The sequence below is a fragment of the Phoenix dactylifera genome, chromosome 16, assembly GCF_009389715.1.
Source record: "Phoenix dactylifera cultivar Barhee BC4 chromosome 16, palm_55x_up_171113_PBpolish2nd_filt_p, whole genome shotgun sequence".
In the NCBI taxonomy this organism is placed as follows: Eukaryota; Viridiplantae; Streptophyta; class Magnoliopsida; order Arecales; family Arecaceae; genus Phoenix; species Phoenix dactylifera.
Genome location: NC_052407.1, coordinates 6,751,794 through 6,778,389, shown reverse-complemented (window position 1 = coordinate 6,778,389; position 26,596 = coordinate 6,751,794). Strand labels below are relative to the sequence as shown.

Below are 26,596 nucleotides of genomic sequence, written 5' to 3'. Positions count from 1 at the left end.
ATTGAGTCCGTTTCTTTTCTCCTTTGTTATCTTCTTTCTGATCTCTAGGTTTACTTATGCATGTGTAGTATGAGTCGCCGTTGTTCCAATTTTTTTTTTTTTTTATGGACTACAAAAGCATATCCTTTAATGACATGATTTGTGGCACAGTTATCTATATGTTCCGAGATGTCATGAAATCAGCTTAAAGTACATCTATATTGCTATATCTATTCAATTTGGAGAGGCATATCTCGCTAGGATGCGTTTCTCCCATCATGCTCTTCATTACCTTCTCTATCCCTTTCTAGTTTCTACGATCCAACTATGAATCAAAAATTCAACTCCTTCTTCTAGCTCTTATTTATTATTTATCTTATTTTAAAAATAAAATAAAATATCAAAAAAATTGGCTCGTTCTTTTAACATCTATTTACAATTTATTATTTATTTATACAAATTTTATTTATAATTAAAATAAAATAACATGTTGTTTCACTGTTTCAGGCGAGGATACATATTTGCAATACAATAGGACATAATGTACAAGGTTATTTTCGTCAATTCAGAAGCCAATTACCCATCGAGCGCCAAAAGCCCCTTCCATTCGAAAGTGGATTCCCCGATTCAAACCCCCCTGTTCGACTCATCTCCTCACTCCGTTCCTCTCTTCCCCTCAGAATCGAACGCCCGAAACGAAGAAATTAAGATCTCCTCCCCACTCCAATGCCAATGGGGAAGCGTCTCCGTTCCTCCTCCTCCTCCTCCTCCTCCTCCTCCTCCTCTGCCGAGGACCTCCTCTCCTCCGCCCCCTCCCTTCCCAAATCCGCCCTCAAATCCCTAATCTTCTCCATCTTCCCATCCTCCCCCTCTCCTCCTCCCTCCCCCCCTCCCTCCTTCTCTCCGTCTCCCGCTCTCTCGCCGCCTTCAAGTCCTCCCTCCACTCCTCCTCCCCCTCCGCCGCCGCCCGCCCCTCCCTCTCACCCCCCTCCAAGCGCTCCCGCCGCTCCTCCCGCCACCGCCGATCTCCTGCCGCCGGCCCTGCCGGCTCATCCTCTGAAACCTTGGACCACCTCAAGAACCTCCGCGCCTACGCCTACATCGCCCACCTCTGCATCTCCCATCCAAAGAAACTCTTTTCGCCTGCCGATCTCCTCCCGGCCGCCCAGTCCCTCCACGATGGTCTCGTCCTCTACGAGATGGACCCCGCCCTCCTCTCCCAGGTTGCCACCCTCTGCGAGGAGTGGTGGAAGGAAAAGCTCCCCGGGAGGGAGAATTTGATCCCTCAGTCTCTCCCTTTCTTGCTCTCGAGGTCGCTGACGCAGGGCAAGAAGGCTGATGTTCGAAGGGTTTGCGCTCTCCGGGATGCCTTCTTGCTGTTCGATTATGTGGATGAGAGCATTGAGGACTTGAGGCTTCTCCTCATCCGCTGCGTCATCACGCCGGTGTATTTGAAGACGGAGGAGGGACGGCGGTTTGTCGCTTTCATTCTGGGGTTGAATGGGCAGCTCACGAAGGACGCTCTTGCCTTGATGAGGTCTCAGATTCCTTTCGGGAAGAAGTCGGTGCTGGAAGCTTATGCTGATATCCTTTTCAGGGCGTGGAAGGGCTCGGAGGTTTCGTTGAGGGAGGAAATTGAGGATGGTTTCCTGCAGGGACTGGTTGAAGGAGCTATTCATGCAAGTTCCAAATCGCTTGCAGCCTCTATCCGGAGGGTTTTGGGTGGTTTTATTGAGCAGAGAGCGACTGCTGGTGTTGAGAAGCTCCTCTTCCGTCTTGTAGAGCCTTTGCTGTTTCGATCACTGCAGGTATTTTCTTTGGATTTCTGTTTCTTCATAACTTTTTTCTTTTAAGTAATTCACATGGAGATGCAAAACCCTTTGTCTATATCTTTCTTTTATAATCAAATCTGGGCAGCAAATTTCACCTCTCTTTTTGTCCTTCGTGTCACATCCAAAAATATGAATTTTGTTGAGAATATTTGTAGTCGAGACATGGCTTGATGGTTCCCATAGTTTGAAAATTCTATTTCTGTTTCAACCGGATCAGATGAATTTCACTTTCACCAGTTTTGGCGGTTGTTTTAATGGTTTTGCTCTAATTTTTCCAGTCTTGGTTATAATTACGTAGAAATTATATGTTATTAATTAAAATAAAGGAAAACAGTGAAAAAATAAAACCAATTAAAGATAATATGGTGGGCGTATATATATTTGGTATCTTTGTTTTGAAATAATCAAAAGATCATGTTCTATGTAAAATGTTATCAGCTCAATTCAGGGTTTACTATATTATTGGAATTAAGCTTGTAGCAGCAGTAGTAATTTTATGTAATTGAACTCTTAGATGGCCAAACCTATGTAATTGTTTTTTTGCCTCTGATCTATGGAATCTAACATCATACTGATTCCAGATGTCCTTCAAACTTACAAAATTTGAGTTTAATGCAGAAGAAATGCTTTCTAACAAGTAAAGAAATGACGAAACGATCCAAATTCTCAGAATACCAACCCGTATATAAAGTTTGGCCTTGTTGATTAGTTCTGGAACCAAATCCAAAACCAACTCCCAATTTTGATCAGGTTTGGTTCAAAATTGTAACCAAAAGGTTTTTAAAGATGGATCTCTATTATTTATAGGTCCTGCAGGATATCCTGTTATGTATAGAAGTTTGAATTAGGACTACGATTTTCCTGACGAGAAATTCTTGTCTTCTTCTTCTTGTTCTTCAATTACCTTATGTAACAGCCTAAAAGGGGATGCAGAACAAACATGGTAAACTTGTCAAAATTAAGGAAATATCAGGTGGGATGTGGACTGCTCTCTTTTTCTTGTGAGAATTATGGAAATATGGTTTTTGATCATTTAACAGAGAGGATGATAACTGTTGCATCAAAAGGTGGACTTTTACATTGGATCATTTTCAAATTTGTTATAGTTTGTCTGAATTTTGATGCTTTCTAGTTGTTGTACCGAATTTTCCATTAGATGCACAACATACATGGTGCCTAAAAAATCAATTGCTGTGCTTTTATTTGTTGAAGAAAGTGCTCTTTGATTTGTTTTCCATCAGTCAAAGGATTTTAATTTTTTGTTCCTTGTAGATCAAATGCTCACAAATGGTATATAACACATAACTTGTTCTCTTGTTTGTTCCTGTTACTTTAATTTTACTGGTGAACTTGGAAGGGAATTTACATTTAAGATTGGATAAATTTCTTGATTATGAACCTCCTTTATGCTGTATAACCATTCACCCATGCAAATTGCCAGGTTGCCAACTCCAATGTTCGTCAAAATGCATTGCATCTGCTCTTAGATATGTTCCCACTTGAAGATCCAGATGTCACAAAAGAGGTTAAAGATGCCTTGCTTGATAAACAATTCTTTTTATTAGATAAATTGCTTCTAGATGACTGTCCCGAAGTGAGGACAGTTGCAGTTGAGGGTTCTTGTCGCATTCTTAATCTATTTTGGGAAGTTATTCCTTCATCAATGATAACCAAGTTTTTGGCCAACATTATTGATAATATGTCACATGATATGTGCAATGAGATAAGGTTGTCAACAGTGAATGGTATCATATATTTGCTTGACAATCCACAAAGCCATGAAATAATGAAAATTCTCCTCCCAAGATTGGGTTGCATGCTTTCGGATCCCGTAATCTCTGTTCGAGTGGCTGTTGTTGATCTCCTTTTAGCCATTCGAGATATCCGTACTTTCCAATTCAATAAGGTAAATACACATAATCTGTTTCTGCAATTTTTTCATTATTTTATTTTGATCTTATCTTTTTTGACTTTGATGGAGTTCAGATCAATTCTTCATCATCACTGCATTCTTAAGTGGGATAATTTATTCTGATAAGTGCTATATATAAATTCAGTTGTTTTTTTCCAGGTAGTGAGTTTAGATGCTTTATTATCTTCACTCGCAAACGATCACTCACGTGTTGCTCAAAAAATCACAAGGCTTCTAATTCCATCTTACTTTCCTTCAAAGTTGAATTTGAAGGAGGCATGTAGTCGCTGCATTTCGCTCATAAAAAGGTCTCCAACTGCTGGGGCAAGGTTCTGTGAATTTGCTTTGTCAGAGGGATCATCCTCAAGGTCTCTCATGGAACTTCTCAGAATCTTTACCAGTCTAGCTCTTTCGCCTAAGGGTCTTGATCTAGATCAGATTGATGGCTTACTGATTGCTTCAGCCAATATATGCAAGAGTTTGTCAAGTGAGTTGTCTACTAAAGCAACTCTCAATCAGTTGTTGTCAGCTGAGAAGTTGAAGGGTTTGTTTGCTGCAGCATTTTCTGAGCAAGCCCAGGCTGCTCTCTTAAGCATCGCTTCTGTTGTTTCTCTAGATAATTTGGTGGGACTACATGATCATTGTATGACTATTATAGTGAACTCAGTTGGGCTATCTGAGAATCTACAGAAGCAAGAAGTAGTACAGGCAGCTCACAAGTTGATGTTTTCTTGTGGTCGGTTTGATGAATTGTTTGAAGTGTTGACAAATAAATTGCAAGAAATTGCTTCGAAGTTTCTTAACAAATTTGGATTGGAAGCTGTGTCATCTATGAAGAAGAAGAAAGCAAACATATCCCTGAAAACTTCAAAGGGAACAAGTTGTGCAAATGAAAAAAGATCATCAAATTCTGTCATGTCAAATTTTGAGGAAGAATTTTCTGTTGCTGCTGCAGCAGCATGGCAAGTGAAAAAACTGCTTACCAGTGACGATACTCGAAATAATGTGCTAAAATCTCCAAATCTAGAAATAGCATTTTCTGCTCTGAGAATCATTTCTCAGGTATGTATTGAACAATGTGTGTACCGTGAGCTCTTCGACATAGCACCTGTCTTTGCCTATACAGCTTTTGCAATATACATGTCACTTCAAAACGTCGACTCCACTGTTGCCAACAATCTTAGTCATGAAAGTAGCTTACGCCAAACAAGCTCATCTCCAGAAGTAAGCTCTTGTTCCTGTTTTCCTTACAACAATGCAGAATTTCCTATCTTAGTTGTATTTACATGAGGATGTTTATTTTATTAAAGACAGCCTATAAGAAACAAGCTCATCTCCAGAAGTAAGCTCTTTTCCTGTTTTCCTTATGATAATTTAGAATTTCTTATGTAGTTACATCTATGTGATGATGTCTATTGTATCACACTTTCTTTGAATTTTCTGTTATTGATTTTGGTCTATTATAGGGAATTTTGGGCTCTAAATCTCACCAATACTATGTTCAGGATGATCAGTGGTTCCATTATTCTGCTTTGAATTTATTGGAGCTGTAGACTTAGCTAAACTGCAAGTTGTTTCTGTTTGTTTCATTAATGTTGGACACACGTTTGTGACACTCAACCTTGTTTAGCTGTCCTACAGACACTTTTGCTCAGCAGTTAAGAAGGCATTTTTGTCTTTGACTACTCCATCTTCCTTTATGCACATTAAAATAGCTGCGTTCAATCAGGATGAAACCAGCAGAAGAAAACAAATTATACGTGTATATGTGAATATAGTTAAAAACAATGACAAATACAAGCTCCAGGTTAGTATTGTTGTCACTAACATGATGGAGGTTGATTTTTATAATTAGCCGACGGTCATTGGCTGTTTGGTTATACAAGGTGAAGTTTAAATGTGGTGGGAAAGATAATTTCCTTCAAGCGGCCTATTTCAGATAGTTGAGCATCTATCTGATGCACACCTCTGTTTTAATTGAACTCTTTTAGCATAAATGCTGGATTAGTGAATAGCACGAGCACGAATAGCATCCACAGGAGGGGCACTGAAATTGTCATTATATTGTTTGACCAAATGATGGAGAAATACACAAGACATAGATGGTAGTGAAAAGAAGGGGTTTGAGGAAACTAGCTATGATGGTGCTAAATGATAATTAAGTTCATACCAAACAAAAAGATGATTAATTATGACTGTGGTTTCAAACTTCTAGTTAATATGCTTAAGCCTATTAGAAAATGGAGACAACAAATGGTTGATGATTGCATGACTTGTTTGGCATTTGTAGATTGGGGGATTCTGTTGAGGTGAAAAATTGCTTTCTGTTTTTGTAAATATTTATTTGAGCCTATGGGCTTCATTTTTTACAATTTAAAAAGTTCATGCATTCATCATTACATTCTTTAGTTCTCCACTTATTTGTTCCACAATGTTATGCTAGATAATATGGTATATATCAAAACTTTCTTTGGCATATTGAAAAGGGCTGTCGAAATAGTTGAATGGTTTAGATTTGGGTTATGGGTTTGTTAATGTTCTGCTAGAGTTTAAAAATGAAAGGGGATGAAATTAAACTTGAATTCAACAGGTCCAACTCAAACTTAGATTCAGACCCCATATTTACAGGCTGAATCTAGTTCTGGATCCACATGATTCTGGTGCATGTACAGTATAGTATAGAAAATGACTGAATGAAGTTTATTTTTATCCAGTATTTTAGGAACCTAATTCCCAAATGCTATGACATCTTGCCACCCAAATTTGAGTTTTAATCTTGAGAAAATGTATTCAATGCAATGGACACCAATGTGCAATCCTCTCCTCTCTTGATGCAATAACAATGAAGAAATAAACCAAAAGTAATCTAGATAAGCCACATGTACATCTAATTCTTTGTAATGATTGATTTCAATTGGTTACTTCAGAGTTGGATGAAATTAGTTGGTTTTAGCTGAATAACCGAGGCCGATCAACAGATCGACATTGGATAGATCTCAATTTGGTTTTAGCTGGAACACAAAACCATGGACAGAAGGCTGCTTTAGCTCTTGCATGGGTAAATCATCCTGAATCCACATGCATTCCGCTTTCCCAATAATTCCAACATTTGTATAGAGGAATTATTATGGTGCTCATGTTGATTTCTAAGATCTGTGTAAATAGGGAACTTCTTTCACGAAAAATTGACTATTATGATTGTTTTCTTGAAATCTACAATGTTTAGTTAATTTAACATCAATGGTCCCATTATATTTCTGAAAGTTCATATCTTTTAAGTTATAAGTCAGATCGAGTGATTGATTTTAGTTTGAATGTCTTAAAAACTCGGATTTGGAATGCTATGGCTCTGAATAACAGAATATGATGGTCATCCCACAGTTGGTACTTCTTTTGATTAATGTTTTCCTCTCAGCAGGTATTATTTGACAATTCATTGAAGCACCTACTCAACTGTGCTGATAAACTCTTTTGTGAATCTGTTAATGAAAATTATAGTGATCAGCCCTCCAAGTCCAATCATAAAGAGAAAGTTGCAGTGCGCCGCAAATCCAAGCGGAAAGCAGCTCTAGATGGCACATCAATCCCAACCAAAGGTAGCTAGAGACATAATATATTCATTCAGTTGAAACTCAAAAGAAGAGAATATATGACTATTTAACAAATAAATGAATGATAATCCGCATTTTTCCAAGTGAATAAGAGAGAGAGTTATCACCAAGTCTGACATGAGAAAGCCATTTTTCTTAATGATAAATTGTCCGAAAGTTCCAGTTATACCATTTTCAGAGTTAATTAATTGTTTTTTTTAAAAAAATTGATGAACAAGCAGGAAAAACCCACCTAACAATCAACGGAGAACTATTGAACTGATTTGACATCTTTTTCCACCAGTTTTTCCATTTTCACTGTTGCAGGTTCTGTAATCTCTTTTTTTCCCCTTGTACCTTCCTGTAGGTGCTGAACTCAAAACTGATATTCCCAAAGCTAGAAGGCTACAAAATATGATGAAATTGGTCACATCAATTCTTCAGTTTATTGTTGATGCTGCAACCATGAGCCTTGTTAACCAAAACCAAGGAAGGTGTTTAATGTTTGCATCATCTTATGCTAGACATGTTGTCTCAGCCATTGGAAGGCATCGACAGCAAAAGGCACCATTAAAGGATGATGATCTAAAAGAGATACTTACATATCTAAAAAGCTCCTTCACTTATGCAGCCAAGTTACTCCATTTGGTGCTCAGAGACTCTAGCGAAACTTCAGCACCACCACCGGAAGCATTCTACCTTGCCAATGATCTTCTTGACCTTGTCACATCCATCGAATCATATCCAGGCTTAAGTTATGCAATCCATATTGCTTCTGTTGCCAAGCCATGGCTGCCTGTTCTTATACTAGGTTTAGGCTGCAACAAACTGATTAAGGTAACAGAGAAAGGTGGCGCTTCAAACTTAGGTGATATTATTGGGCTTAATTTTCCAGTATGGCTTTCTGTTCTGGGAAAGACTGAGTTATATGCAGTTAACGAAACTGGACAAGATGTGGAGGGCAATCATCTTCCTACATTGGAGGCTTCAGTATTTAGAAAGCTTATAGAGAGGTTGGTGATCCTGCTAAAGAAGGGAAGCCCAGAAATATTGGATGCTGTAGGCTGTGTCTTCTTGGCAGGTCTGGAGGTTGGGCTGGAAAAGGCAGACTTTGACTTGGTCTTAGGCCTGCTCCATTTTACATGTGTGAAGTTGTTGGATAAAGAAAATGCTTGCTTGGAAGAACTTAAACTTATGTCCAGCTCTTTACAAGAGATCTATCTAAAGATAGAGAGAGACCTTCAGGGCCATCACAGCATTGATGATGGAAGGCACCAGTTAGAAAGTGCCAGAACCCTAATCAGATCTGTTTTGACTCATTCTAGATGAAGAGCTGCTGCCATCATGATGACAACATAAAACTACTGGAGTAGAAGTGTCAAATATCAAGCTTTGGGCTGAAAACTTAGTGGTCCTGCCTCAAGAGTAGAGGGAAAGAGCAAAACTTGAGGTCTTGTGAGAGTAACAACATTTGCAAAGGTAATGAAGCACTTTAGTAGTTGTACAGCTGATCCATATATACTTTAATCAAGTTGACTGTCATATGTTACACATGATATATCAGGAATGGCAGTTTCTGATTCCAAAACCATACAGGTTCATTCCATACTATCTGCAGCTTTCACATTAGGATGCTTAAAAGGGAGAACTCGTTATTTTCTTGTGTGGCTAGTGTCTGATTGCAGCTCTGCAGCTTTAATCTAAATCAACTGTTTTTTTGGTACGAATGTAAATCAACATTCACATATGCATGTTTTAGCAACCTCTCCCTGTGTTGGTTATTTGTAGATAAGATGATTTAGCAGGGGCAAGTCGTTTGACTATATCTTCTATTGTCAATGTGGATAGATTTATTTTAGTCACCGCAATAAGTCTTGAAAGTGCTTTTCTGCAGTACATTTTTGCATGGCTTACCTCTGACTGCAGCTCCGTAGCTTTAATCTAAATCAATATTTTCTCTCTTTTGGTGTGGGGTTTAGAATTCTGAATCAACATTCAAATTTTTCAGATTTTACATTACTTCTGATGTTGGTCATTTGTAGATAAGCTGATTTAGCCGGCTGGTAAAAAGAGGTGTGCTGGATTGTATCTTCTGTTATCCATCTGGAAAGATTTATTTTAGTCACTGCAGTAAGTCTTGACAGAGCATTCTGTGTTATTATATCAGAATTAAATTCCCACATGTTTGTTTGTTAAAATATAAGTTCAGCAAACTGCTGACTACAGTTCATGATTGAATCACGAGATAATTCACATGGTAGAGCTAAGAAAATGAACTTTCATCTCTCCTCACAGAACCCCTGGAAGAATTTCGTTTTTCTTCGTATTTTTTTTATTTTTATTTGGGGTGCACTGTTTCTAGAGGGCTTTAAATGGAACTTTTACGCTCTCGCAGCACCCAAGAAAATCTCTGCAAGTTTGTGGGGTCTGGAAGGGCCATATCGAGGCTTTCTTAATAGCTCAAATAAAATGAAAAATATGGCCGACTTTTTCTATAGTGAAAATATCCACGATAACACTCTTTAATTCAAGCACCTTCTTCTAACTCGTAGCAGCCGAACTAATGAAATGTTAAAAAAGAGGATGACGTGCCTGAATTGGGAGCATATATACACTTGAAATGATTCATTGAACCACTCGTTGGAATTTATCATTGTTGGTATCTGGCCCTGAGTTTTTACTCTCTTGGAATCTTCCTTCATGTCCCAAATACAAGTCTAACAGGTTTTGGCAATGCAATTAACAGAGGTTTCATGTCCAGTATAACATTAGTTGGCTTTATCTCACAAAGGCATCCCAGTTTTGCTCATAAGCCAACATAATCCCATCTTACAGCCAATAATGACTGTTAAAACAGCTACTACCTTATTCCTAGTAAATCCAACCTCATGATATCTGGACAATAATTTACCTCTCCAGCGATCTCAAAGTACCCGGCCGATGACATTGCTGCCATCCTACTTGCGTTTTTAATGTGAGCATCCATAAGAATGTAGTAAGCGGCATTTGGAACCGACTGAAACCAAATGGGAGCTCAGCTAGAGGTTGGAGTTTAGATTCACCAGTTTCTCAAATTAGCATAGCCAGACGTAGATAATAATTTGTCATCGCCGTGAACAAAGCTCAACTAGGCTATAATTTTAGAAACACAATATCAACTGTCGAGCGTTAGTTAAATTGATCCATGCTTGACATAAGAAATGGGTTTAGGCCTTGTGAATTATATTTTGGATTTGGCTTCATCACAACTCCACATGTTCCATAACAGTATCTGTGTCTTAAATTTTATAATATTTAGCAAATAATTTTTTCATAATCACAGGATTATGACAGAATCAAGATGCTCTAATAATTTCAACGTTCTACCATGATACTACGATGAAAATATAAATGCATAATAAGTTAAACTATATGCAACCACAACAGGTATACTATAATTTTTATTCCAAAATTTCAGTATAAAAACAAAAGAACAAAATCTTTAAATCCTCGTTATATCTAGTACCGTCATATGACCTGACATAATAAACAGAACCCAACATAATACAGTCAATACCAGTGATTAAGGTGCAAGAGGAAAACCTGAAATAATTCTGTCAATATTGATAACATAATACCAAGTGAGTATAGTGGAAGAGGAAGACCACAAAACTACTTTTAACAGAATTTTCAATTTGGAAATACCAGGGCTATCGCCATACATATATCTTAGATTGACTTCCTGATATGCGCACATATTTCCCTACCATGAATCAGAAATGTTTGTTACAGAAATTTTAGGAGCCAGTATCTACATAAAAATTTTATTAAATGGGGCATAAAAAGGAGCAATACCTATTCACATCTCTAAACGAATGCTAATGCTACAAATTTTTCTTGCCCTTGATAAAGAAGGCATCAATGGGGATATGCCTTCCCTTGTTTGGGGAAGACTTCAGCTTCTTCCGAGCATTTTCTTTAGCTTGCAGTGCCTTTCGCACTGACCTGATGAAGGACAACACAATAATCAGAATAAGCCTAATCTCATACTGAGTTAGGAAGATACTGTGAACTCATGCCATAACATGCCTAAATTCTCAGACAGAAAGTTCGATAAACTGTAATGAGATCAACATTTTCATTTCCTATAACCTTGAACCTGCTACTTGTTCTGTAATGAATAATACCTTAACTATATGAATTTCTAACAAGTAATGCCAAACACTTAGCTCTAAGAAAATCTAAAATAGGGGGAAATTATAGCAACCTAAAAGCTAAGACATTAAGCAATGCAACAAATAATAATCTAAACAGGAGAATGGTGGCTAAAACAATAAAAATTTTAAATAAGCAGGCATGCAAAATAATCAATCATAAACTACAGAAGTTACATTTCTCCTGAATTTTGAGGAGCTAGTTAAAACACAAGGCTAGTTCATGGTACCTCTCCTGTGTAAGGTGTCCTGTGCCATACACAGATTCCTCCTCCTGAAGCATCTCAGCTAGATGATAATCTGAATGTTCTTGCCTCTCCTCGATGAAACTTGGAGGCATTTCAATCCCACAAACAGAGCAAATATAGCCATCTACCCATGAAAGTTCTACCTTTTGACTGGATGCAGCTACTGTTTTATGGCCAGAGAAGTTGCTAATCATCTCATTTTTTGTCTCTACACTATCACACTGCAGAGGAAGAAAATTTCAGACAATTCGAAACCCACAAATAACATTACAATGTAAGACACGGATTATAACTTGCCAAGACAAAGGATTGAAAGACTGGCACTCATGATATGCAATAATTAACAAGCTCATGAATGAGCAGGTACACTGACTGCCTGACTGGTAACACGTTCACAAGTCAGCTATTCTACAAATAAAAACTAAACATAAGTGAGGAACGAAAACTTGATACTTTGATGAACATATGCACATCTACTACTCTGTCTCCGGTTCTAAAGAATTAGGTAGCAACAAGACACTTAGTTTAAAGACTTTTTTCCCCCAAAAAAAAGCAAGGCATGCCACTTTGAGCAATCATAGATCTCACAAATCACAATGTTTAAGTCAAATTCAGTGGCATAAACTGGCTCTAAATCAGGAGTTGAAATAAATATTAGGTCTGTTTACATGTTCATATAAATTTTTGTATAGAATTTTGTGCACTTCATTTCTACTCTTTATCCTGGGCAAGATTAAAGGACTTCTGACCCTAATCACCATCAAGAACTATCATGTTGATTGATCATAGACAAAGGTCAAAAATTGAAGAATAATATTTAGGAGTGATGGTTGGTGAAAAAAAAAAGAAGAAAAAACGTTCATTCTGATGGAATAAGTGATGAACAGGTGTAATTCCAACTTTCAACAATGCACTACAAGCTTTTATGGTAGAATAGAGTTGATATAACGAAGCAATGATGAAACCCTGCTTTCACAATGTACAAAAGATCCATCATGAACGGTCACATAATGACAGCCAGGGGATTTCAGAGTAAATTAGGTTCAAGCATATCCTGATTTACATCCATGTATTGTAAACAATTCAAGTAAAAGAGCACTAAGGAAAAACATTCCCTTCAAAGATAAAACTAAAAGGATCAAATCCGCATTGAAAGAGGAAAAGATTTCATTTTATTTCTTAGCAATAAATTTATGTGGTTAACAGTATTGAAATCTGTTTATAAAAGCGAGGCAATTTAGTAAGTGAAGATCTCAATCAAAATTAAGCCTTTCGAACAACTGCATAAGAACCCTTATGTCCCCTATTTTCTTTGAATAGTGTTCATAGATCAGGCCTCAATATCAGATGAAGAACTAGGAAACGCGTCACTGATAGCTGATGGCTGACAGTGAGACCTCGCTAATATGATATCAGCGAATCACCTTTTACGAGAGTTTCTGTCCAATCCTAAAAACCAAAGAACAAGTTTCTGGGGATTGATGTGAATCAATAACTCAGGTTTATCAGGTGATAACTATCTAATTAATACCAAACAGTCAGCATCAATATAGGCACAAAATGGCTAATTCTCTTGTTCGTTTTGCTTTATTTTATTTGGTTCAATGGTCTCCAGAGTACTAATATATCAATATGTTGGCATATGGTTCAATAATCCTTCAGAGTATCAATCTTAATTACTTGGTCATCATCAATAAGACATTATTAAAAACACAAGTTTCAAAAAGGAACACAAGAACAAAAACAAAGTTCAGAATCAGATACAAACCTTCTCTGAGCACCCATTACCCATATTTTCTATTCCATCTGCATTACTGGTGGAGGCAAACTTGAGTCCACAAGACAGCTGGTTGGATGCAAGTACATCATTTGTTTCATATGAAAGAGAGATTTTATTATCATTTGAGGCAGAGCTCTCACGATGAACTGAAAGATCAGTTTGTGCATCACATATTTGATGCTCATCACTGAACTCAGAAATACTTGATTTGTTGACACATGTAGCACTTGCTGTAACATTTCCTGAGATGACAAAACTTGCAAGGGTCTTCTGCATGGGATCACGAGGACTGCATTTGTCATCACGAAACTGTGACATGCGCAGGCCTGTAAAGTTAAGTTTCAATATCAGTCAAGGATAAATAGATAGACCACCTAAAAGAAGCCTTAGAAACCAATTAATCATTTTTAGTTAAATCTGATGCCAGGGAATACAGAAAACACTTCAACTTAGAATTTACCAAAATAACAGATGAATGCAAGAAGCCATGTGCAAATTCCAAAATCAGCTTACTGGGTTTTTCTTGGTGGAATGGATATATTATACAGTCCTCGGATAAATACATCAATGAGAGTCAGAAGACAAAAGATCCCATATAATCTCAACCATCCATTTGTATTTACCTCACTTTTATTAAGCAAACTGGATTATGGGATCACATTTTTTGCTGACTTAAGCAAACACTCACAAGAAAGCTGCCTGCTCTGTAGATCTCTTGCTATCATATCTTTCCAGTCCAGCATTTCCATTATTTTGAATCAATCACTACTGCTAATGCATCACACTCCTCTCTTATAAACAGAAGCAGGGTGATGTGATACAAGTTAAACAGTTGAGATATATTTGAAATAATGTGAATGTCAATTTTGAAAGCATATGACAATAAACCTATAATGATTTGGTTATTCTGGAATGAATTGATCTTCGCTATCTTCTTGATGTCCGGGAGTTCTTTTGAAGGTGATAATGGACTGACAAATCCTAGGTCCAATATTATTTGGATCGAAGCACAGTTCCCCCAAACAATATTTGGATTGGCTGCACTGCCTTTCAATATATGCTCCTTTAGACTAGCATTGCATAAATATAGATACAACGGACAACTGACATTGAGATGCTTGAGCTTAAAGACGAGTGAGAAACCATAATAGAAGATCAGGTGAACTTCAAACATCAACATATACAGATGTATTCTTCTTGCCTAGCTTATCAGATGAGGCATAATTCTTTATACTAAGCAATAGATTATGTTCTTGAACTGAGGTCCAAATTTACTCGAGAAATATTTGTGCAGGCAGCCATGGAGGATCCACAAGTGGTATGAGCTGGAAGTTAACAATGGAGCTGGAACTTGAGTCCACAAAATGCCATTTTTTGGCAATGTTACATTCATAAAAGTTAAAGGATTAGCCATAAGCTTGGAAGATAGAACATGAATGCACGGATATAGATAGACTGCTTGAACATCAGAATGTACACATATCCTTGGCTTTTCCCATAAATCTTCAACAGTGCCCTGACCCAATAATAATAGTATTTAAATACCAACATCATTATTGTCAAAATAATCTTTTTATGTATAAACAAGATAAGTACTAGCTAGTTTAATTTTCTTGCTCTAATTTCAAATTTATAGACGGGCTAATATGGCACACTAATTTATAACAATTTAGCCACCCAAAAGTTCAAGTTAAAACTCATGAAATACTTGAATTTAAATCATCCATTGCAATTCTAGGAATTCCATGTCCTATTTCCAAATTTTATCGATGCATTTCTTCTCACCTTGTGAAAAGGAGTCTCAACTTGCCAATTCACAAGTTAGAACATTGAACCATAACAAACATCAAAATAATATATGTCTTAATTGGAAGTAACAAACATGCACTGAAGATCATTAAAGGAAATTTACAAGCATTCTACATACCCATCAACCTCAAAGAAAGAGGAAGTTCTGCCTTTAACACCTTGGAAGCATAAGTTTGGATTTCCTCCTTTGATTGAATAAATTTCTGCAGTGATACTGCTCTAGTTCTAACCTGCAGTTTGTTACTGTCAGTACATATGGAAATGATAGGTAGAGGATAAGACACAATTACAGTAGAAAAGAATTCTTCACAAAATATGCAGGTTCAACAAGCACAAATTCTATGCAGGAATCTGGAAAAGATGCCACAGTCACTTTTGCTGTTCAGTCCTAAAATGTTTTTTTTTTTTTTTGGTAGGAAACTTCAAAGTTTTGCAGGTGTTCAGTAATAAATAGTTACACAGAAAGATATCAGCTGGGAATAAAATAAAAAATAAAAGAAACCTCAAAAGATGCTGTCTTCAATTTTAGTGTCAAAGTTCGTCCCCAAAGACATTCCTTCTGCATGTCATTTGATAATGTTTCTGCAATATCCGCTGCAACAAAGAAAGTAAAAAAAAAATAGCACCTATCTACCATTTATTGACAATCACTTCATAGAATAAATAAATACAATGGAATACTTCTAAATTTTGCACTGCACTGTGAACTCAAAAATTCAAATAAGTTTTCTTAGAAGACAAATCACAAAATATAAGGAATAAAGTGTTTACTAGCATGTCAGAGGGGCAGAAAATATTTTGTGGAAAAAGGGGTAAATCTGTCATAGTTCGGTAGTCCTGGGATGATGCCAAAATAACCGCACAGTATGAAATGTGAAGACATTTCAAGCAATGTCGTTGACGGTTGATGCGGGGAGAATGTTAATAGCCCAAAAGAAAGAACATGTGGAATGGTCCAAAACTTTTGGGGAAAAGGTTAAATTTAAAGGCCTACTGCCAAAAGAGCTTATGTCACACCTTGAATCGTGTCATTTGACAATTATTGTTTTCAATATCAGGCACCATCAATGTCCCTAATATAACCATGTCTGGAACAAAAGGCAACACAGAAATACATAAATAAGCTAAGGTAATAGTCCTATTTCGCTAAACATACAATACTATGAGGATCATTATTGTTACAAATGATAACTTCTAGATGCTATCTTTAATAAATGGTTGGCATCTAATAGTTCCACATTTACATATAATAGGAGTATGGAGGTATGTACATATACAAGATTAGATGGAGTCCACCTTGTAGGATATTTTAGGGCTCCAATTAACTTCTTTATATTGAGGTGTTATCTTTAGGGCGATGACCAAACACCAAAGTCAAAATACTTTTATGCCTTGTCATCTTAGCTTATTTCCCTCCCCCTCTCCTGCCAAGCAGACACCCAATGCAACATTTTTCTCTCATCATATTTTTTCCCCGTCGTTTGAAATTCCGTTTCTCCTTTGTTTCTTTTCTTATTTCTACCTTTTTCTTTTTCTTTCTTCCAAATGTCAATATAGTAATAGTTTTTGACAAACTATTTATATTAGAAATAGTGGTCTGAATCTTTACATCCAATCATACCACATAATACATAACAACCAATCAATAAGCAACAGAATAATTATTTAGAAAGAAGAAAATAAAGTTGGACATCTTTACCCAATTTCTGTAAAAGCATTGGTTCATCTCCAGTGGCAGAAAATGTTCTCTCACTGCTAATACTCTTACGCAACTTTTGTTCAGGAGTATCTGTTCTTCCTAAGCCAAGTCCAACTGAAAGAAAAAAGTCTACAGCAGAAGAGTACAATTAGACTACATTTAGCCACCATCAGTATACAAGAGGTGCATAAGATATTTATGTAACATCAATAAGATTCAGAAAGAGGGGCAAACAATTTCTCTTTTGCCATAAATAATCATATAGAAAATCTTCCAAGAGGTGTAAGATATCTTATAGAGAATCAAAATAATCAGAAAGGAAAAGCTGCAAATTCTTGGAAAGCTCCTGCAATATAAATCGTTTTACATCCCATGTTATGTTTGATGGGGCTTACATACTTGTTCAGAAGTTGTTGGTTCCACTGACTTACAACCACATACAACTACAACTCTGCAACTTAGTTTCCAGTATTACTAAATAGCATAACCAACTGGCTAATAAGTTTCCAAGATAGAACCACATGTTCAAACTCACTCTTTTATATCTCATTATATATAGACAGAGATGTTTCCTCTCCCTGCCACTTATTCTGAATTTTTGCTAAGGTTCAGTAAAACTTAGAAGAGTTCCATACTTGCACCATGTATCTAAATATTTTCATAGATGATGTAATACTCTCATATTCCTTTAAAGAGTTAAAATTATCATGATAGTAGTCCTTTGTACATAAGTAAGATAAAGTTTTTAATAATTATTTCATCTTCTATTGTACTAATTTTTCCAGACTTATTTCCTATTCTTGATTTTTTTGAGAAATAAATACTCAATATCTACAAAAAGATAAAATAATAAATTAATGGTACCTAGTATACTGACCAGTTGAACAATGAGAAAACAGCGCACACAGGAATGCACCCTTTTGCAGCAACTCCTCACAAGTGTTGATTCCAAGTACATCCTTTAAAATGGTTTCAGTCACCTTACCAATTCCCCCTATCTGTATGCAGAGATCTTTAAGCAACATATCAGATCTAATGACACATAAGACCTTTTGAATATAAGTAGATGTAAAAATTAAACAACCAAAAGACAATTCTGCAGTGTAAAGGTAACCTTAAACTTTCCATAAATACACAAGATCACAGAATTAATGATATTTGAAAAAATAGCCAAAATTCTGCCAAAATCAAAGGATCTTTACTAGATTGGACAAAAGACTAACAACCAACACTCAAAGAAACAATGCATATAAAGATGAAAGGTGACCAATGCAGTATACTAAATTTTGGAAAAATCTACTTAATGGTTATGGCCTCATTAATCCACTGCCAGATGATAAATGGGGCAAGCCAAAAAATTACGCATTAGAGATACAGCTAAAAGAAAATGAAAATACCCTATATTTAGTAAAATCATGTCTCCTAGATCTTCTATAAAAATAGAAATGATAAATAAGACTATTTGATTGAGTATTAAATCTTCCAAATATCAATCAGTCAATCAAAGACATAATGACAAAAACAAATGATGTTTAAAGCAACAAAGATAACATACAGTAATATCTTAATTTAAAGTGAGAGAAGAGAAAATAGCCCATCTATCACAAATGCACCATGTGCAGAACAGCCAAAGAATCATTGACTAGGCAATATAGTTTTTTAACATACGCTAGATATGTTGCAAAGAATGTAGTAAAATTTTCTTAGCAACAGAAGCAAACTGGTCATGAAAAGACCATGAATTGAACACTATGCTTCTCCTTGAATAATGTCATTACCAGTGTGCACGGAACCCTTCAGATTTGACCAATCAACAATTTCTGGGAAAGACAATACGGTATCAAGTTTACTAATTCTACATTGAGAATAATTTTTATTACCTTCAAAGTTTATTTCTTTTGCTATCCCATCTCATAGTTAGAAAGACCAACCAACAGCTAAAATGGCCAAAAGAAAAGAAAATAAAAGAAAAGCCACCCCACCACACCCCCACCCCAAAAAAGGGTTGAATGAAAACGATGATATAGTCAGGCAGTCTTCACTCTTATACTTATGGGCCTCAAAATGCTTAACAGGCTATAACTAGATCTCTTGTGATAAACAAACTAAGATAGATTTAGAAGAGATAGAGAAAAGAGGGTGAGCCTTGGCGCAATAGTAAGGTTGCTCCATTATGACCTGGAAGTCACATGTTCAAAATGACCTCTCTGCGGGTGGGGGTAAGGTTACGTGCATCTAACCCCTTATAGATCCTGCAATGTTGGGAGCCTCATGCACCAAGCCACCTTTTTTTAAAAAGGGGCAGAAAAAGATAAGTTTTATTGCTAGATAATATTACCAAAAAGTATATGGAAATTTAAGTGAAACTAAAGTAACTCTATGGACTAATTCAATAGATTTTGCAAATAAGAAAACAGATGATTAGAGAAGTGTACTCATTTGAAGAATAGAGGCAGTGCAAAAGAATTTCACTATCATGACAATAAGCCGAGCCACACTCAAAATTACAGGAAAGGTGTTGAAAAACAAAGGTCAAGTAACACAGTAAAAACTGAAGAGAACCAATTTACGCCACAAGGTTGATAGTGATGACAATTTTCTTTATGTAACTTACTGAACCATGAGATCAACAATTTCAATAATTTTGTTATGTAACCAGTACAAAGCATGAAAACTATCACCACTTCTGCGTTATGTCAAAAAATAATCCAGATAAAAAAAAAGTAAATTCATTTGCCCGTTTGCATTTGTCGTTATCAACAGTATGATAGTGTATCAAAGCAACAGAGAATACTTTATAATAAGAATTGATTCAGTATGTGTTTTAAAATGCAGTGAATGGAGCCACATTTGCGCCAGCATGCACATGCAATTCCTTGACCGCACCACATTGCCTATTTGCAGTAATTTTGGGTGATCATACCATTTATGGACCGAAAATAGCATTATGCAGCTCCATCTGGTAGCCCTTTTAACATTCTGGAGCTACATATGCAGCACACTCTTATGCGAGCCCCTGCAACTAAGGTGGTTCAAATGTGATTTTAGGTGGGCCCAATATGGGTAATAATAATGTTAAATATATAATGTTATAGTTATTGCTATTAGGTATTAGGTACTAAATAATAAGCACTAATTGTCAATTGTTATTTTTTTTATATTGCTATTATGCATCCAAAATATTTTTATCGTTATCTTATTATTGTATTTAATGTATTACATTTATTTCTAAATATTTAACTAATAGAAACTACATTATGCACTCGCAAATGCAGCCCACATATTGTATATGCATTATGTGGTTCTTTTTTTTTGATACATCGGCGGCCCACACCAGACGAGTATTGATACAACTAACAAAATCAGAAAACAAAATACTACACAAAGGTATAGGCACAACCTCGTGGTCTATTCAGAAGAAACCTCCAGAGTGATGAGCCGCGAACGAAGCAGCCCAGTCTGCAGTACTGTTCATCTTCCGATATACGTGCATGGCCTAGTAAGAGTCAGCCTCCCCTAGTGCCCTGCAAATATCGTGGAGCAACAGCCAATCCTCGACTGAACACCCCCGTTTCCGGATCCACTCAATCACCGTGGTCGAATCCCCCTCGAGGAAGAAGCGACCCGTGCCCAGTATCTGCCTTGCATAGGAGACACCCTTCCAGACCGCTCTAAGCTCAGCGGTCATTATTGACGAGTCATTATGTGGTTCCTTGACCGCCCACATACTGCAGCATGCTTCTAAAACAATGATTTGGTGTCTAGTCAAGGTTTCATGTCTTTAATGCCTGCATTTTCCTTAAGGATCATTTTGTATGCTAAAAAGATCAGAGTTGCAAAGGAGTCCAGAAATTAAAGAGATAAGCACATATTTTAGAGTATCTTTTGGACTTTTCTGATTTTTTGATGACATCAATAGATCTTAGCTTACTAGCCTAACCCATCAGATCAATTCCACCATAGTGAATCTTGTTGAGCTATTTGTTCGGTTATATTTCTTCCTATCCAATATTATCTCCTCCATCAGATAAACTACTTCAACTGGCCTCAGAGACCAAAAATACATATATATACAAAGGAAACCATGTGTCTGTATTGTGAAAACCTGCAGGGAAAACACACATTTTCCAATGTCAAATCCGTGCAGTTCAATAAAGAAGGCTGAAATACCTTTCTTATAGGTAGTGAAGATATAAAGGTCGTCACAGCCTTCCGGTCATTTGGTAAGATGTATTGCCCATTAGGTTTGTTAATATCTGAACAAACCTAGCAAAAGACACGGAAAGATAAATTTAACACTATTGAGATAAGTTATGCACAGAAAGACAAATTTAAGACTATTGAGATAGGTTATGTCTGTTAAACATGACAGTTCAAGACAACACAATCATCCTACCAACAATTAGAAAAAAAAGAAAAAAAAAACTATAGAAGCAACACTCATTGGCCTTTTACCTTGTTTAAGTTTGATGCATGTCATTACAAGGAGAAGACAATTCTCAGTTTATGAACACATAAATTAAAAAAACATAAATAATCGTTACTGTAGCAACTCAAAGCATCAGTCCAATTCTTACAGAAATACAAGCTGGTAGGCTAGCAGACTAAACACAAAGACCACGTGGTGAAATTGGATATGCAGTTAACCATTATCATTGTATCAATATGTTTGCTTGAAGCTAATTTAAGTTAACCAGTATCATTGTATCTATCTGATGGTTTAAAGCTAATTTGGTCCCAATCACTGTCTATCAGCATATCAACATAAATAGCTAGAAATGTTTTCACTTAATAGGGTAGCCTATTTTCACATGAACAGAATTTTAAATGAGTAGGGCCAAAATTTACGGGATAAATATGGAATGCTAATGACCACAGGACTGGCTTACGAACGACATAATGAATTAAGGCACATGCAGTACAGGAAGAAACAAATAGCCATATGTTAACTCTAAAGATATATCACAATCAGCACCTAATTTTTTACATACTGTTAGCAAGATAATAAAGTATGAATAAGATACATTAACAAACCTTGGCAAGCAAGCGGTTAGGCGCCACTCCAACACTACATGTGAGACCAGTCTCCTCATAAATATTATTCCTGAGTTCAGCAGCAACCTTCGAAAAAAGAAGCAAGCACAATGTCAGGAGACTGTCACGCCCAGCACGATGATTTATGAAAAAACTGACATTAAAGAACCACTAGTCTTAAATTCACAGGTTAGGAGGTTAGGCTATTAGCTGATCGTGCTGAACTTACTTCTTCACTGCTAAGACCTCTTTCATTGCAGGATTCAGTTATATTTAGGTATGCTTCATCCAAACTAGCTGCGATGAAGTCAGGGTCATATCTTCTGAAAACTGAACAAATAAAATGAAAACTGATTAACATGTTAGCCTGGCAATTGAGCTAACAGGAATTATTTAAAAGTAATAGAGCGAACCTTTTCTTGTTAGTTCACTGTAATAAGTATATTTCTCGAAATTGGTAGGAACAAAAACCAAGTCTGGACATAATTTATGTGCAATGAAACCAGGCATCGCAGCACGAACCCCAAATTTCCGTGCCTAGATCAGAATAAGTAATAAATCCAGAATCAACAAAAACACTTGAAATTTCATATGATATGGCAAGTCCTAGAATGTTATTCTTCAACATAGAAGATAATGTTGCAATGAGAAATGTATACAAATACCACACCTCATAATTTGCAGTGCATATCATAGACATGCTACCTACTGCCATAGGTTTTCCCTTCAAAGATGGATTCTCTAATGTCTCAACAGCAGCATAGAAAGCATCCATGTCAATGTGCAGCCATATCTTTGAAAGGTCACGTGAAGCTTCCAGCTCCAAAATTTTTTTATTAGCCACCTGGAAGGCAGCATGATAGAAATGAATCATGATCAAGTTTCCACAGAACCTCACAAAATATCTAGAATAACTATAGCAAAAAACAAGCCACACCCCATATATTTTGCTTTGGAATTACAATCTTACATCATCCATGCCTGCCAAAAGTTAATATATATTTTAGCAAAATAAAAAGATTAAAGAGAATCAAATGCTTAAGGAAATGCTTTTACGTCTTGAACCATGAAATATTAACAAGATCTCAAGTCCTCAATAACGATAATTATGCTAAAGCAAAGGCCAGAATTTTAACAGTATTAGCAGCTTAAAAATAACAGTAATAGTTGTTACAGATATTAGTTGCATAAAGAAACTATTTTTTGTGTGCATAGACTGCATTCTTACGCATTTTTATGAAAATGATACATGTAGTCCAGTGTGAGAGTATACAGTGAACTTTCATCCTCCATTATTGCTTTATTGTAGTTCATTAATAATAGTAAACCTAAGATCATTGTCTTGAGCCACAACATACATCACATATGTTTCTAATTCCACCAATGCAAATTATGTCCATTTGTTCTTTCTCTAGATCTTACAATGGAACATCATTACATATGGATATGAACTCAATATATGGAATATATTCACATCTTTCACATGTTACATTAAAATGCGAATACACAAATGCAAATACACATTAATATGCATATAGGCAATCTGTAGCTGCCCCACCATATTCTTAGTCAAGAACAATAAGCAAGAACTATGGATTTCACGAATACAAGGGAGATGCTTTAAAATAGAAAATATTCAGAAGTTGTAACATCCCAAAGCTTCAAAATGTTGTTCGCTGTTGCAAGTTGTTTTCTTTGTGCAGTAATTATTAAATCAAAACAAACATAATTTAAAGGTTATAACAGATATTTCAATTTGATACAAATGTAAGGGTTTTTAAATCGAAACAAAATGCTGGACAGTGCTTTAAAATAGAAAAGAATCAGAAAAAAACTTTGTAATATCCCAAAGCTTTAAAATGAAGTTCACTATTGCAATTTGTTTTCTTCATGCAGTCATTGTTAAAACAAAACAACCATATTTTGAAGGTAGGCAGAACAAATATTTCAGTTTGATACAAATATAAGGGTTCTTGTATCAAAAAAAATCTGGTTACTCTACAAAAGTTATATATGCCTACCTCCTGAAAATGGGGCATGTCCTTATCTGTCAGTTTTGCACACAGAGTATGCAAATTCTCTACTTTTTGTCTAATATATGCCTCCTTACGTTTCTCATTCTCGAAATATTTTGATCCTTTACTCATCTCATATATGATCCTCTGCACTTTCTCTTTGTCAACTCCCTCCATTCCTAACAATCATGAAATGTTGTACTTTAGAAAATAGAAACAATTATACTACAGACAAATATATGTAAATGAAGAGCTATTTAAATTACCCTTGACCAGCCTTGCACCATAACAAAATGAAGTTAAAAATTAACATACACATAGACAAGCTTCATTTCTTTATGTATCAAAAACATGTAACAGAAATCGATGCTGCCATTTCATCCACATATTGATCTTTTCTAAATAAATAAAAACAATGTGAAAAAACTACAGAAAAAGGAGGAGCAGAAAATGCTTTTCCATTTTGAGGAAACAGACTGGGAATAAACCCAGGGAAGGAAGGTGCAAGAAGGACCAGGAAAGACAACAGAGTGGAGACACACCCAAAACCCCTCACAGTAAAATTCCACCAATTACCTCAGTCCCAAATCTGATCTCTGAAAAAGACAGATTCTTGCATTCTTCTTGATAGGATAACATTAAAACTGTAAGAAGAAGACCACAAGTGTAGATCATCAAAAGAGAATTCTTCCACAAGTCTAGATCATCAAAAGAGAATTCTTTCTTTTTCATGAAGATCAACATAGCACAAGATTGATTAAAGAATATGGTTGCATAAGAAGTTATATAAGGATCTTTCTTTTTTGAGATGTGAAGAAAGGAATATGTAAAGCTTAACATCTTGAACCCGCACCATCCCGTGTATAGGGCAATGATCAGCAACTACAATATTATAACACCATTTTTAGTTTTATGCGAGCATGTCTCTACCTAAGTTGTAGACCGGCATGATTCCTAATCCCTAACTGTCTTTACTCAGCCTTCCTTTTACACCACCCCTAACTCACTTCATTCATCCTACCATTTACACCATTCCCTAATTTCAGTAATAATGAAAAAAAAGGCATCAATATTCAACCTTGACATGCTCATCCAATTTCCAACCCCACAAATTTTTGTTGCATCCCAGGAAATATCCAATACAAATGCCCCTTTACATACACACACTCATGCATTCTTAAATTCCTTACTAAAAAATCCACTACTTTAGGGTTAGAACCAACCAAAAACACACGAAATTCCAAGAAAAATCAGGCCCAGCTGAAAGAAAGTACGATTCCCAATACACCAACTGCGCTCAACTCATTTGCAAATAAGCAGACTCGTTGTTGCATCCAGCCAGAACGCCCACCAAGTAAATAACCCAAACTGAAGAAAAGGTAACGGAGCAGAAACAGGCAACTCTAATCTTGCTATCTTGAGAACAGCTCATACAAGGGTTAAAGCAAGAAAAAAGAACTACTAAAACAAGAAATCAAAGAGAGGAAGAGGGAAAGAATCAAGAACTCTACGACCAAAAGCTACAAACCTAAAAAAATTGGGTGAAAAATAATAGAAAAAAGAGGAGACGGAGTGGATCTACTCCTAGATAAATCTCTTGGGAGGATCAAACTACCTGCTTTGGCGTTGGTGTAGGCCGTGTGATAGGACTGCCACGGCCGATCTCCATCGGAGGTCGTCCCCATCTTCTCCAAGAAGGCAAGAACCAGGAGAGTGCGGAAAAACAGAAAAAATAAACGACCGCCGAAACGTACAAAACGCTCGTCCTCGATATTTATAGTCGCCGTGTGGGTCGCGATTTGAATCCGTCACTCGGGGTTGACCGTCATCCAATCCGACCTGGCTTGCTTAGGCCTAATTCAATTTATTTTGGGGGACTGTAAGGCTGGATTGGATTTTAAAATAAATTTTTTTTATATTTTAGGTCAAATGTGGATTTGAAATTCTTTAAATTTAAAATTTAGATATTTTTAAATTTTTAATTCTTTAATCCGCCCAGATTCGTTCCGATTCGAATCTATAGAATTATTGGTGTAAATAAGTTCTAAAGTCATAAATAGATTGGTCGGAATCAAACCCAAATTTTTTTTAATAAAATTTGGATTATAAATGAACCCAATTTGATCCGAATAATTTATTGGATCAAAAATTGTAATGATGGATTTGGCTCGACAGAACCCAACTTATTTACACCATCAGAACCCAACTTATTTACACCATACGCCCCGTGGTATAGTTTTCTGGGGGCTTCAGAGCGCGTTGCCCACATCCGTCCGATAAGATCGATCATTGAAACCAAGAATCCAAAGACCGGCATTACACCGTTTATACGCGCCTAAAGGTTGCCATTAGTGACCGTAATGATAAAAAAAATTTTGCTTTGTCAACCTCTTCACAATTTATAATAAATAATTTGTTGATAATGGATAATAAAAGCAAAATTACTTTTTTGTTTGACTAGTTAGCGGATTTGATTATTCTAAATTATAAATCACATCAAAGTTT

The 26,596-nt window shown here is 36.2% G+C and overlaps 2 protein-coding genes across 6 annotated transcripts; one reads left to right on the top strand and one right to left on the bottom strand.

Moving 5' to 3' along the window:
* The first annotated feature begins 711 nt into the window (after window positions 1-711).
* LOC103709182 lies at window positions 712-9,175 on the top strand. Its single transcript, XM_039114668.1, is given in 6 exon segments — window positions 712-844; window positions 847-1,787; window positions 3,253-3,717; window positions 3,883-4,947; window positions 7,139-7,319; window positions 7,681-9,175. Coding segments are annotated over 6 exon segments (3,747 nt in total). The 3' UTR covers window positions 8,643-9,175.
* LOC103709141 (DNA polymerase kappa) lies at window positions 4,845-25,850 on the bottom strand. Of its 5 annotated transcripts, none has more exons than XM_039114357.1 (15): window positions 25,707-25,850; window positions 24,098-24,270; window positions 22,747-22,920; window positions 22,490-22,613; window positions 22,306-22,406; window positions 22,077-22,163; window positions 21,213-21,308; window positions 17,920-18,040; window positions 17,043-17,171; window positions 15,846-15,937; window positions 15,462-15,573; window positions 13,523-13,860; window positions 11,737-11,975; window positions 11,148-11,297; window positions 4,845-4,969 (listed from the first exon to the last, which is right to left on the bottom strand). In XM_039114357.1, exons 1-14 carry the CDS (start codon window positions 25,774-25,776, stop codon window positions 11,177-11,179), a joined length of 1,977 nt encoding a protein of 658 aa, XP_038970285.1. In that variant the 5' UTR covers window positions 25,777-25,850; the 3' UTR covers window positions 4,845-4,969; window positions 11,148-11,176. The 5 variants fall into 5 exon arrangements, with proteins under 5 accessions (XP_038970285.1, XP_038970284.1, XP_038970283.1 ...); XM_039114356.1 differs by lacking the exon at window positions 4,845-4,969 and adding an exon at window positions 10,773-11,055; XM_039114355.1 differs by lacking the exon at window positions 4,845-4,969 and having other exon boundaries at window positions 10,897-11,297.
* Window positions 25,851-26,596: the final 746 nt, after the last annotated feature.